The following is a 14,767-nucleotide window of genomic DNA, read 5'->3' as shown; positions in this document are numbered from 1 at the left end:
GGAATTAACAAAGGTTTGCAACTTGCTTGTGATAGAGGATTATCGAGTCAGATTCTCAGGCAGCTATGAAGCTTGTTCTAGATGGATGTGGTTACAAGTAAAAACCATGAGTGCTTCAATAAAGACAAGCTATATAAATTCTCTCTCTCTCTCTCTTCTCTCTATATATATATATATATAAACTAGCGTACCCCATTGTCCAGAGGCTCTTCGCTATGCGAAGGTATGAGGGAGGGATATTGTACGCAGCCGCATATGCAAAGAGACTGTTTCCGGATTCGAACCCATAACCAACAAATCACCAAGGCACAACTTTACCGCTGCACCAGGGCTCTCTCTCTCTCTCTCTCTCTCTCTCTCTCTCTCTCTCTCTCTCTCTCTCTCTCTCTCTCTCTCTCTCTCTCTCTCTCTCTCTCTCTCTCTCTCTCTCTCTCTCTCTCTCTCTCTCTCTCTCTCTATATATATATATATATATATATATAACAAAAAGAGTATATGTAGCAAAGAAATTGCTTATCTTGAATTTAAATTATGTCAAAGAAACTGAACTTTAGGGTTTAGGGTATATGTAATAGTGTTTTAGACGTGAGTCTGAAGTAAAAAAGAAATTAACACTCAGAAACACAATTCTTTTAGAAGTGTAGAAGACATCTCAGTGACTTTCCGACGGTTAAAAGATCAAAGGCCTTGTTTATCTCCTCGATTGGAAGCTCGTGAGTGATAAAATCATCCAACTTCACCACCTAAGTTCAGGCCACCCGAAATGTGAAATAATTAATTACACTTCAATTGTTAGAATATATCATTCGAGAGAAGAAAATTGTTGGAGCAGTCATTAAATGTATGTTTTTTTATCAATCGATAGAATACTATCACATTGGTTATTGTAGGCATAGAAAACATAAAAGAGTTAAATGGCCAAGTTCATTTCGGTATTCTAAATAAACAAATAAAAAAATTAAAAGAGTGTTGTACGATGTTTTTAAAATTATTGATAGATGTATATAGAATATAAACTTGAAAAGTATAATTTTATTTTTTTACTAGGTTTTAAATTTTATTCAATTTTAGAAAATGTGATATGAGATATTCCTTTTTTGAAATAAGTAGAGAATTAAACCCTAAAGAAAACATGTAAATTCAGAGAATGGTAGTCCTTACTCCATCCATGCATTCTTTGGCAAAATGTGGCAATTGAGTCTTCCCTTTGAAGCCTCCAAAAACTGATCCTACTATTCTGCGACCTTGGAACAACTCCATTGGGTGGATGGGAAGCAATTGTGGTGATGGATGAATCCCTAATATCACAGTCAATCCCCAACCCTGCATCATTATAAGAATAGATCAAAATTATAACTTGCTTAAACAATATTGTGGCCCTTTCCCTCCGGAAGTTTTATTCAAAATTATTCATCATTGTACTTAGGGGTGAGAAGAGAAGCAATGTTTGTGAAGAAATATTGCAACATATACCAAGATTTTAAAAAGTAGTCTCCAACCATAATTGTGACCACAGCATCAAGATTTTTAGAAATTTTTAACTGTAACTATAGCCACATTAATGATAATTTTTCCATTTTTTGCGCGCGATACTAAGGAATGCTAGCTATGAGACTGCAATTGTGACGACAATTAGAATTTAAAATCTTAGCAACGTATTATAACATTGAACCCAAAAACTCAGCTGCATGGATATTACGATACATATACCTCATGAGCTGACAAGAAGGCATCCCTTAGAACGTTTAAATTTCCAGTACATTCAAAACTATAGTGCACACCTCCACAAGTCATTTCCCTGATCCTCTGCACAAAATACACAAAATAGTTTACCATTTTGCTAGCGAAAATTAATGCATATAAAGATGATATATTCTATTATGAAATGAGATGAATAGATAGGGAACAGAGTTCCAACCTCATATACTGGCTTCTCATCATCCCTTGGATTTATGAAGTCAGTGATGCCCATTGCTCGGGCTTTGAGTATACGTATAAAATGTGTCATATAGCACGTTAGCATTTTATATTATAACATTAAGAAAACGAAGTTCATGTCAAGTTTTAGAGTTTTTACTTTATGATTTTGAAAACAAGTGTAAAGAAGAATAAAAGAGAGCAGAGAGGGAGTAGAGAACTAGAGATACATGAGACAAAATCACCTTTGATAAATTTGTCAGAATTGATGTCCACGCCTATTATTTTGGATGCACCTCTGGCTCGTGCCCCTTCTGCTACCTGTGCCAATTTAAGATGCAGGACTTTACAACATTTTTCTTTGTTTTGCAATAAAGATTATTTTCATAATGTTTTGATGAGAAAAAGTAAAAAGGAAAAGACAATATATGATGAGTGATGACTTGATGTAATAAAAAAGCTAGAAAACATTTTTAATTTCTATATGATTAGCGTGACTTATAATCTTAGTTTTAAATATCCTATGGATGTTCGATCCGATCAAGACACTCCGTTGATGAGTCATTAGTCGAACCAGTGGATCAATAATTGAACCACAAAAACCAGTACAAGTAACATAATATTAGCATATGTATTAATTATGTTATTTAATAATTAATTATAATAGTTTGGTGGTAAGTTGATCCACCAAATAATTTAAGGTTGATTCAATTTTTTAGTGTATCATATTTATTTGTATCTTTATTAAATTTTTCATTTAAAAAATAAAATAAAATTGGACCAACCGGTTCACTAATTCAATCGGACCTAATCACCGGTTTAACCATAAAACCAAATGGACAAGGATGGATCCAAGAATGCATCAAAGGGTGGGGAGGGGGGGGAGTAATTTACACAAATATTTAATTATTTAACTTCTAATAAATAATCATTTGATAAATCAAAAGTTCTACAAAAAATTCATTATTAAATTTATGTCTAAAACTAGAGGTAAAATCTACTACTAGAAGAAAATTAAGGTAACATTAACTCTATTCCATTTCTCTTATCAAATTTTTTCTATCAATATTAATTTGTTTTATTTTATTTTTCTTCTCATGTATATAAAGGATCTTGAGGGACAAGGGGACCAAGCCTCTACTCCCCCCCCCCCCTAAATACGTACATACAAACAAGTCAATCTGGGTCGCACTGAATCAAATTATGTCACCAGCATGACCAACTTGGTCAGACCTCTAGGTCGATCCGAGTTTTAAAATTATACTTTTAATGACCGAGTCTAATTTATGTTTTATTAAGTGTGATACTTCTAATAAAAAAAATCTTAAAATGTAATTTACTTATCTTGAAATAAATGCTAGGGACTAAAAAAATGTGATTCACATTTTAGAGACTGAAAATTAAACAAAATATTTTATAAAGACTAAAACTAAAATTCATTAATTTTATAGGCACTAAAAATAATGATTTCAAATTTTTTAGGGATAAAGATTTAAAAAAATTACACGAATCAAAGTAGAAAGAAAAATGTCGGATCCACCAAAAAAATTTAGCCGACTGATGTTTTGAAACCTTAAAACTTGACACCTTTTAATTCATTTTATTTAACTTATAAATTTTTTCCATTTCCAAATTTACCCCATATATAGTTATCCCACACCACCAAAGTAACTCTCTCTTTCTTAGAAGCTATTGTCTAACTATTTTTTTTTAACTCCTTTTGCTTTTGTACAGCATTGCAAGCTTGCTCACCATCTCCTTTGGTTGTCCATTTTCTTCTTCTGCAATGGGGTTACAAATTGTTGAACGCCTCCATGAAGTCGTCGTTGTCCACTACAACGACAACAACGTCCTCTTCATCGAAACCCAAACCAACTCTAAACTTTGACACCTACCTTTAACAAGCAAATAAAAGGGAAAGAGAGATGTGCGGAAAGAAGGGATGGCAGTGTGAGTGGTGGCATGAGTGGTAGAGATGTTGCTACAAGCAAGAGAGAGAGAGAAGGGGGGAGGGAGGAAAAGGAAAAGAACAGGGGCCATGACTATAACGCCCCTGATTGTCGATAATAATACTTCACTCAATATGCTTGTTGGTTAAAACCCTCCACCGGTCAAAACCCTTTGGAGGTAACCATTTCCGAGACTTCAACAATCATCCCTAATTGCTTTTAAGGATCAATGATTGTCCCCACAAATCAACACGAAACTTTTCAATGTGTTTTGTCCTCACTCGCAACGTTGAGTAAAGTGTCACCGTGTGAAGTGTCGTAGTGTGAGAGTCACTGAGAGGTCGACAATTAGGGGCGCTACAAATGGTATCAGAGCAAACCTCTCCTCTAGTACGATGTGATTTAAGAGCAAACCAAGTGGAAGTTGGAGGACATGTAACACCCTGATGAATCATATCGAAAAGAAAAGGGTCCGAAGGTTGTGCACGCATGAGACTGTATAGTTGAGGATGACTTAAAAGAATTAATTGGTACTACCTATACCAAGAAGATGCATCTACTTTTTAGTAACCCAACACTTAAGAACTCTACAATTAAGCATGTTTGTTTAGAGTAGTTATGGAAGGGTGATCTTCTAGGAAGTTTTCCAAAAAGCGTGTGAGTGAGGACAAAGCATGCTGAAAAGTCTTGTACTGGTTTGTGAGGACAGTCATTGATCATGAAAACAACCGAAACAGATTGTCGAGGTCTCGAAAAAGGTTACTTACAGAGGATTTTGATCGGTGGAGCATTCTGACCAACAAGGATGTTGAGTGAAGTGTTACCGTGTGAAGTATCATAGTGTGTAAACCGTTGAGAAGTCAACAATCAAAGATGTTACGAACGACGGTGCTTCATGGAAGTTTTCCAACCACCTGGACCACAATTGTGGGGGGTTCGTGGCGGTGTTATCGCTAACGAACCTGGAGTGGAGGTGACAAGGAGGTGGTGATGGAGTACTTCAGAAACTCCATCATAACATTGGTTTCTTGATAACATTACATTCATAAGTAAACTTCAAAATTAACAATTTGGAACAATCATAACAACATAACTTTTGATTGATATCTTAAGATGCAAAATTTCATTAGACTTTGATTGATTTGGTTCTTCCGCCAATGTCAAAGGGGTGCATGGGTGTGAGAAACGAAGAAGGAGGAGCATGTGGTAGACTCATTGAAAAGGCTAAAATTGGATAGAAAGGTTGACTCAGAAGGGCAAATTTGGAAGAAAAAAGTTTTAAAAAGTGTTTGCCAATTGTCGTGTTTTAATTGGGTTGCCTTATTCGTCGAAGGAGTCTTTAGCATTTCTCAAATAAAAACTCATTGATTTTATAGAGGCTAAATTATATTTAAGCTATTTAAAAATTACTTTCTGAAAAATAATTTCAATCAAATATGAAAAAAATTAAAATTTCTATTATTTACTAAAATATAACTTTTATTTTCTTATTTCTTCAATACACAATTTTGGTCCTACTATTAAAAAATATAAACATTTTGTCTCTCAATTTTCAAAAAATTAGAAAATTTGATCTTATTGTCTAAATGGGTGCATTGGCTTTTAAGTTACCTACATTGACCGTCTTAAATGTTAACTAACAATTATATTTTTTGAATTTATTAATTGATGACTAGATATTTCCATTTAATAAATAATTATTTCAAAAATAAAATTTTATTAATTTTTATAATGTCTATTGTAAAAAAATATGTCCATTGAAAAATAAACTAATAAAATAATAACTATTAAAGAAAATCATTAAAGGGATGTATTCAATTAAGATTTTGAAGGATTTTAAAAAAAAATTTTATTAAAAAATCTTATGATATTCCATCTATACTTTTAAATGATAAAAATAAGTCTTATGATATTTAATCTAATTATAATAAAATCTGTTGATATTTAATTAAGATTTTTTATAATTTATAAAAAGTCTCTTGATATTCAAAAGTTTTCAAATTTTAATGTTTTTTTTAAATAAATTTTGATAAATTTTATGAGATTTTTTAGTAGAAAATATAAATATCATACCCATTAGACAATCACATTCAAACTTTTGAGATTTTTATCATACCCATTAGACAATCACATTCAAACTTTTGAAATTTTTTAGACTTTTTTCTTTTTATGGTTTCTTTCCGTTTTTCTTTTTCCTTCTCCCTCTTTTTCCTTGCCCATGTCTCTCAAATTCAGCTCTTATTAGTAATCTCTCAATTACTGATCCCACCATCCCTGCTTGTGGCTTGTGGCACCGAAACAGAGAAAAAAAAAAAGGAATCCTTTGGAAAATAAAGTCCACTACTGGAGAAGTGATGAGATAAAAAATGTCTTCTAGCTTGGACACGCAGCACCAAGCTTCTAAACAAAAGTAACAGAGCAAATAAGTTTGTGGCCGCTTTATCATTTTAAAGTCGTAAGCTTCTCCTTCTTTTCTCTTTTTATTGTGACTGTTTGTGTGTACCAAAAGTTTTTTCTTTAACAGCTTATAAACGTCTTCATAATTTCTCCATTAGATCATGCCGGCAAGCTGTTTGCGAAAATTCTCCTGAAGCTGACTGGATCCCCTATAACTATAGCCTTTTTTTTTTTTATCAAGTTGAGTGAACCTTTTCCAAAAAATTAAGAACCCCAAGATTTTCTATTAATGTTGAATTCCAAAGTTTTTTTTATTTGATTAGACAATAGTTGTAACTTTCGTTTCCTTTCTAAATAATGAATTACGATTTTAAAATACTTTTTAAAAGGATTATAAAAATTTGTATTGATTTTACTTTTTTTCTATTCAAAACTTATCATTTATTTGTTAAAATTTGAATGTTTTATAAAAATTCATAAAATTCTTTAAAATTTTATGAATTCATAAAATTATCTCAAATCTTATGAATTTAGTTTTAAGTTCATTAAAATTTAAATTACAAAATTTTAATCATAATTTTCTTAAAAAATACTCTCAAAAGTTATTACATTGTTACAAAATCTTTTAAAATTTAGGAGATTTTCATGTGTAAAACTAATTTCTTAAAATTCTAATCAAATACATCTCCTAAATGTAACGTAAGATAAATTGTTCTAACCGAAAGTCAACCTAAAAACTTTTAAAGGTTGTCAAAACATATTAAATTGGATTATAAAATGAAATTTCTTTATTGAAAACTCAAGAGATTGTATTGTATATCTCTATTTTTAATAGGAGGTTTAAAATTATGAATTAAAAAATAAAAAATTAAAATTACGTTTTAACTATTATTTTAATTGCAGCGAATAAAAGAGCAATAACCAAAGCTTTCACTTACAGAGAGACCCACAGCACCTAAACCAAAGACAGCTACAGCTGAACCAAAATGCACATCAGCGGTATTCCAAGCAGCTCCAACACCTACACATGACACACATTATCAATTTGGTCTAAACTACTCATGCTCATTTGATCACGTCATTTACTATTGTCACAAATATATAGTTCACATAACATGATTATTGATGCATCATTGATCTAATACTCAGCCAAACATATGATGAGTTAAATGTAATTAATGGTAAGGGTGTTGGTAGTGTGGTTTGATTTGAATTTTTGCATAATAAATCATATGAATCAAACATAAAAATTATATGTGATTTGATTTAAATTTAATATTAAATCTTATCGAAACAAACAAAATCAATCTTTTACAGTTTAATTGAATCAATTTTTACAATTTTTACTTAAATAATTATTCTATTAAAATTTCTCCACATTCTTTTCCTCTTTTAAATCAAATTATATTAAAAAATCTATTAATAAAAATCTATATAACTTACTAATACGTTTAACACTCTATAATAAACTTCTATCAAAATTCTATCGATTAATGTACACAATAGCCAAAATTTGATCTAAGGCATTATATTATATATTATATGTAACTAATTAATATTATAATAAAGAAATCAAAAGTTTATCAAAATCACGCATGATATATATTTTTCTAGTACTCATTGTTAATTAGAGTTAACGAATTAATCTTTTTTGTTTGAATAAATGATTTTGTTTCATTTTTTCTAATAATTATAAAAGCATCACTATAAAAATGTCATAAAATAGATAAAAAAAAATTAGACAATTGTCACTTGTGATATACCCTTTTTAAACAAACATTAAAAAAACTTGTGATATTAATTAATATTATGTATTGATAAATATATTCCTAGTTAATATAATTGTCATTCTAGTTGTATTATTAAAATGAAAATATTAAAAAATAATATATAATATTTTTAGATACAAACCGCAAACTGAATCCACTATATGATTTGACAATAAATCAATCCAATTAAATCTAAAAAATATTGATTTGGATCGATTTTTAATTTTTTTAAGTGATTTTCGATTTTTGTTTTGGAATCGTTCATAATTAAAAGTGGATTGTTGGTGGGGCATAAGTTGTTATTTTAAAATTTCTTGGATCTTTGGAGCCTGATAATATAGATTTATGTACGTTATTACTCTATTGTGCTGCATGTGTCGTATAGCTCCCAATTGTTGTTTTTAATAATAAAATGGTAAGCCTATTTATCATTCAAGATCTTTCTTCTTTTTTTTATGTAGGAAAAAAAATTAATCTCACACTAATAATAGGTTAAACAACTCTTTTTTTTTTTTAAAAAAAAAGATTGAAGTTATTTTGACAATTTTGTAGGTTGAATTACTTTGAAACAAATGTGGTTTGCACATAAAAATGTACAAAACTAAATTTAATAAAGTATAAAAATTACAAAAATATATGTCAAACCACAAAGACATATAGCATAAAAAATTTAAAATTATGGTAAAATTATGGTTTGTGCAAATGTTAAATTCCACAAAAATAAAAACAATCAAGTAGTTGTATGTCGATAAATCAAAATCTAACTCAAGTAATTAAATAATATACAAAAATTATTATAAATTTCTTAATACTTTAGAATTCGATTCTTACCGATAAAAAAAGTGATGTCAAAAAAGTTGAGATTATAATACATTTAGTGGTTACTTTATGTAGAATTGGAGTATATTTTGTCAATAGGGACAAATCTGGAAGGGGGGGAGACATGGCCTTTCATCTCTTGAGACTTTGATTTTTGATGTGTATACATATATGTTTTAAGTTAGCTAGTGTTAAATTAGTTGTGTATATTGTTATTATAATAATAGTTAATGCTAGGTATTTCTTGTAAGTTTAGTGGCCTAATTAAAAATTTGGTAAAAGTTTAAGGACCCCTTGGTACTTGAAAGTAGTTTTTTTTTTTTGGTTCTTTTTTGTTCTCAAGTTTGCATATTTTTAATTTTGATTCCTATAATTTTTTTCACTATTAATCTCTATAAGTTTATATATATATTTTTTAATTTTATTCCCTAACATGAACTTTCATGGACTAGAATTGAAAATTTTCGAATCATGAATGGACTAAAATTGGGAGAGTCCAAATTTACAAGACCAAAACTAAACCAAAAAACTTAAAAGAACTAAAACTTAAAAAGTGTGAGCATATTGAAACTAAATTTATATTTAAGTTTTTCTTTTTTATTTTAGTCCTTCTTATTTTATTTTAGTCGTTGTAATATGTTCATTTTTGTCCATGTAATATTTAGATTATTTAATTTACTTTTAATCACTATCAAATATGTTTTTCGATGAACTAATTTAAAATAAACAAAATATTATAAGGATTAAAATGAAAAATGAATATATTATAAGGACCAAAACCAAAATAAAAAATGACATATATTACAAGGACTAAAATAAAAAATTAATATATTACAAGGACTAAAATAAAATATTATAAGAACTAAAATAAAAAAAACATCAAAATATTACGAGGACTAAAACAAAATAATTAGGACCAAAATATAAAAATGAATTTTACTAGGATCATTTTAAAAAAATTATAAAAACTAAAACAAAAAAATAACATATAACATGCACCAAAAACATATTTAGTTTTTTTTTATTGAAGTATACAGGACTTTAATAGCATGTTAAGACTACCAACTGAGGCCTACTAAGATTACTGCACAGGCTCAAAGGGAAAATGATTTCATCAGTTATAGTTACTGAACTAGCTCTAAGATGTTGGGAGATTTTTATGGAGAAGAATGCCTACCGAGCAGGGAAAGTGCAAAAACGGGATTCAAAGCCTACTCATATATATATATATATATATATATATATATATATATATATGAGTAAGAATTTATACTTAGATCTTTAACCAATTGTGCAAATATGCCTTGGCTAAATTCTTACAAGTGATGATCATCACATAGCAAACCCTCTTTAATGATAATTAAAAATAATCGATGAAAAGGGTATATATGGCCCACGTTCATCCTCTTTATTAGGGAACAAAGAAAACGAAATGTAAAAGAAACTTGCAAACAAGACTTCCAAGTTCCAATGAATTGATTTCCATGGGGATACTTTTTTTTTCTTTCTATTATTACTTATATTGGAAGCAAAAACAACAGAAACACAACTCAACCTAAACTATCCCTAAGAGTTAAGGAGGGTAGTTAATTAGGTGAGGACAAGGAACATCCTAATGCATCAAGGGCTGTGACTGCCTAACACTAAGGGAAGCTTCTTTTAACATAGAAATCAAAGTTAGATACTATAAAATTTACAATAATTTATATTTTATTATCATATTCAATTGATTTAGACTTTTTTATACATCAAAGAAAACTAAGTCAACGTATTTACTTAGTCAAGCCAAATAATTTTGATTTGCATCCAATAAGAGACGAAAGATAAAAGCTTGAGTCTCATTTATATTATTTTACTTAGGCATAAGCACACATAGTACCTAAATTTTGAGTTGAAAATATAAGAAAAGAAGACCCGAGCTTAATTTGGCCTTTACTCCAAAGAAGCCAATCATAAAAGTGGCTTTCCTTGCTTGCATTATATGTCTGAACATTTCATTGTCTAACAGCTTAAATTACTACGTAGTCAAATTCTTTATTTGCAAGCCTTGTATTAATTAAAATTCAGTGTGTCCAAAATTTTGGAGTGAACGATTGTTATATTGGGTGAAGAAAGAAAAAATAACTAACTATACATCACTCTTGGACGAAATTTAGGATCATAGCAGTCAGACGGAGAGACCAACGGCAGAAAAATAGGGAACGAACGTATAAATATTAAAATTTAATACTAAAAATACTAGTGGTAATGGAAAACTAATTATCTTATGATGTCGAGATCAGTAAAGTAAATTTTACCTTTCTTAACAATTTTGTTTTTCATTACACAAATAAAATCTTAAAATACTTGCATTCATATTTTTAGTAAAATGGAGATAAATATTTATTTCCATTCCTCACACGAGACTCCTAGTTAGGATTCTTAATTTATATACTTTTAATTTTTTATGACAAATATTAATAATTAATTTTTTTTAACAATTGATTTCGACCTTTCTCTCTTTTATTTCTCTCTTTCTTTTCTACCCATCAACCTTGTATCTTTTATTAATATCCGATTCCACGTACGTTACTGGCAAAACAATTAATTAAGAGGGTACCTTCTTTTAAAATAACAAAAAAAAAAAAACCAAAAAAACTAGGTGCCTTCTTTTACCAATTCGTTGTTCTTTTGGGTGATATTACTCCTAACAAACAAAGAGACACGCAACGCACAAAAGTGGATCAAGAAATTTTAAAATAAGAGAAAAGGTTACGTTTACTTTTAATTTGGTGCACTAGTTTAATTATTCTTTAATGAATATTACACCTAATATAGGTTAGATATAAAAATTTAAATTTTTATCATTATATTTTACTATTCATAAATTTTTACAGATTTTTAGATGTAAATAATATCTATATATAAAAATAAAATAGACTGGAATACATATATTAAATATTAATTTAATCTTAATTTCAGTATTATATTTGTTGAAATTATATTCAAATTTTTAATTAATTTCTATATTTATATATAAATTATATTTAATAGATATAGTTTTTAAAACAATTTATAAAAATTAAATTAAATTCATTTTAAATATATATCATGTTTAATAAATTTTTGTAAAGTCAATTTTACTAATAATGTATTATTTATAGTATTTAATAAATATAATATAAACGTAATTTACATGATATTATTAAATATTATATTCATGAAATAAAATATATTTATTAATAAAATAAATATAATATATGATTTTTAAAAGTGTGAAATTCTATATGAATTCATATATTTTAAAAAATGATTATTATACAAAAATTTACTAGGATCAGCCTAATAAAGATGATTTTTGTAGCTAGTATCTACAGGATCCAAAAAGTACTAATCTTGTCACTATTATTGTAGCAAGAAAATATTATATAATTATTAGAAAATTTAATATTTTAATATGTAATTGTTGTAGAAAATAATTTCAGCAAGAGTTATTTTTGAAAATATATATTATTGTCTCTTTTGTTGGTGTTTTTCTTTTGTCTCTCTATAGATAGATAAAAAGATAAAGAGAAGACAGAGAGACATACAGAAAATCAAATATAGCGAATTTGAAATCATAAAAGAGAGGTGAAAATGAAAACGCATTATTCTTCAAGTAGACTTTTTATTATTTTTTATTTGTTAGTGTACTATTTAATATATCAAGTTTGCATATAATTACAAATCTCGTGATACACAGAGTGATGGGTTGTGGGTCCTCAATTAAATAGGGGAGAGAAAAAAAAACTAACAATCTAATAGGATTATTATTATTATTATTATTATATGTATTGTCTAGCTAATAGGTTATGTTAATTTAGTTAAAGCACATTTGTTTAATCATCAAAAGAAAAACTGCTAGCCAAGATAAATTTCCTAATATATTTCTAAAAGTACAAATAAACTATGTTAAAAAAAAACTCAATAATTTGTAAGGCTAAATGAGTAAAATTTGAAGCTTGTAATATTTTAAATTATTGAGGTTGGCCAAGTTGCTTACCCGTAGATACACCACAACTGAGTAAGGTAAGTCTTTTAATGTAGGGATTGAGGTCGCCATCGCCATCAACGTGAATCTTGACGACGCATGCTGAATCCACCACCGTGTACTCCGTGAAAGTTGAAGTGTTCAAGAAATGGAAGATGGGTTTTCCATCCATTGTAGAAAACCTAGTGGCACCATCACTAGCCATCACCTTCTTCATAGGATCCACCCCAAATCTCTCACACATGTTGGTTTTCTCACACTTGCAATATTTACAATCCCCACATTCCCCATTGAAAATTGGCACCACCAAGTCCCCTTCTTTCATGTCATTTACTCCTTCACCCACACTCTCCACAATCCTAAAAATTCACAATAACACACCCACAAAAAATCACAAATGTTCTCAGTTTCAATTCAATTTCATGTGATAGAAGATATATTTTTTATGTACAATTAAGATATTGTCAAACTTATCCCAAAGATGAAAAAATAAATTCAGTTTTTTTATAAATTAAAATAAATTTTTATACAGTTAAGTACTTCTATAAAAACTCAAAAGCTCGGGATTTATTAATTTTATCTTCTTGTCCAAAGAGTGTCTAAATCATTAATGTTATAATTTGCCATAGTTGTATGGATATTTTTGTGACCTACCCGGAAGCTTCATGGCCGAAAATCCGAGGATATGCACGTTGAGCCTCATTCTTTGGTGCCCCATAAAAGAAGGAAAATAAGAAGCATCAAATAAACAATATATTAGATAACTTATGTTTGACTATCAAAGTTGCGTGTTAAAGATATTTAATTAGACATATTATATATAATTATATATATACCTCGCCTTGCCAAGCACTGAGATCGGTGTGGCAGATTGAAGTGAAGAGGATCTTGATTCGAACCTCCATTTTCTGAGGAGGATGAACAAGAACACGTTCCACCACAAAGGGCTCTCCAGGACCATATGCCACGGCAGCTTCATGATGATGAATATTGATGACAATAATAATAATAATAATGATGATTAATTAATATTGCTTTATGAGAATGAGAAATTTGGCATGCATGAGAGAATTGTGGAATATGATCTGAACATATAATATAGAATTTTGGTGTTACGTACCTTTGCAAGTAACGGTCTTTCCCCTGGTATCATTTGGATTCAAGCTCCCAATAATAACCTCTGGATCTTCCATCTTTCTTCTCCCTAGCTGAGAGTTCAAGCATATACAACGATGCAAATTTATGATGAAAATGAAAAATAAGGGCAGGGCCGGCTACATAATTAAGATTTGGAGTTTTCTCACTGAGAAGCTAGCTAGCTCATGTGGATGTTTTTCCAAAGCACGTGTTTAACAATTAAAAAATATTTTTTTTATTATTTATATTAATTATTTAAGAAATAATGTTTTGAGTTTTGGGGAAATAAATTTTTCGTATTTAATTACAGTATTATTTTGACTTCTGTTTTTCTTTTGTCCTATTTTGACTTCTGGTTTGAATTGGTGTTTCTTGGCAAATCTTGGATCGGCTGATTAATTAAATTTATATTTTTCCGCACTCTTAACTTTTAAGGTGGGTTTCCTATTTGATGCACGGAGTATTAATTATGCAAAAATACAAATAATAATGTTATAAACATAAGTACAATTTTGTCTTAAAAATGACAACTTTAGTGAATTTGATTATAAAAGTTTGTATGTACATAAACCAACCTTTAAAATTGTCTATCTCATGATAAGTTAATATTTTTTTTTTTTAGATGACAAGTTAGTTTTATTCTATCAATTTAGTCTACAAATTTATATAAAAAAAAATTGTATACAAAAACACAATTTTTTACGAATGACAAATGTCTTCAACAAGAAATAATCTTGTTTGAGTTAAGTAATGGGTGGCAAATTTTTTTC

The 14,767-nt window shown here is 28.9% G+C and overlaps 1 protein-coding gene across 1 annotated transcript; it reads right to left on the bottom strand.

Annotated features, from left to right (window-relative positions):
• Window positions 1–492: 492 nt before the first annotated feature.
• Window positions 493–14,533, bottom strand: LOC100787307 (alcohol dehydrogenase-like 4). The gene is made up of 10 exons (XM_006573289.3): window positions 13,981–14,533; window positions 13,697–13,833; window positions 13,515–13,564; window positions 12,873–13,219; window positions 7,202–7,284; window positions 2,163–2,238; window positions 1,919–1,980; window positions 1,711–1,806; window positions 1,162–1,323; window positions 493–743 (listed from the first exon to the last, which is right to left on the bottom strand). Exons 1-10 carry the CDS (start codon window positions 14,051–14,053, stop codon window positions 633–635), a joined length of 1,197 nt encoding a protein of 398 aa, XP_006573352.1. The 5' UTR covers window positions 14,054–14,533; the 3' UTR covers window positions 493–632.
• Between the last annotated feature and the right edge of the window lie 234 nt (window positions 14,534–14,767).

The sequence above is a fragment of the Glycine max genome, chromosome 1 (assembly GCF_000004515.6).
Source record: "Glycine max cultivar Williams 82 chromosome 1, Glycine_max_v4.0, whole genome shotgun sequence".
NCBI lineage: Eukaryota > Viridiplantae > Streptophyta > Magnoliopsida > Fabales > Fabaceae > Glycine > Glycine max.
This window is presented reverse-complemented; position numbering and strand designations above follow the sequence as displayed.

What these genes read in the sequence shown, in the direction of transcription:
- LOC100787307 (XM_006573289.3), bottom strand. Translation starts at nt 14,053, where the DNA reads ATGGAAGATCCAGAGGTTATTATTGGGAGCTTGAATCCAAATGATACC. An exon ending in CAGTTGTGGTGTATCTACGG is followed by an intron (nt 7,285 to 12,872) that starts GTAAGCAACTTG and finishes TGTCATGTGTAG; the next exon opens with GTGTTGGAGCTGCTTGGAAT. An exon ending in TTCTGACAAATTTATCAAAG is followed by an intron (nt 1,981 to 2,162) that starts GTGATTTTGTCT and finishes GTATACTCAAAG; the next exon opens with CCCGAGCAATGGGCATCACT.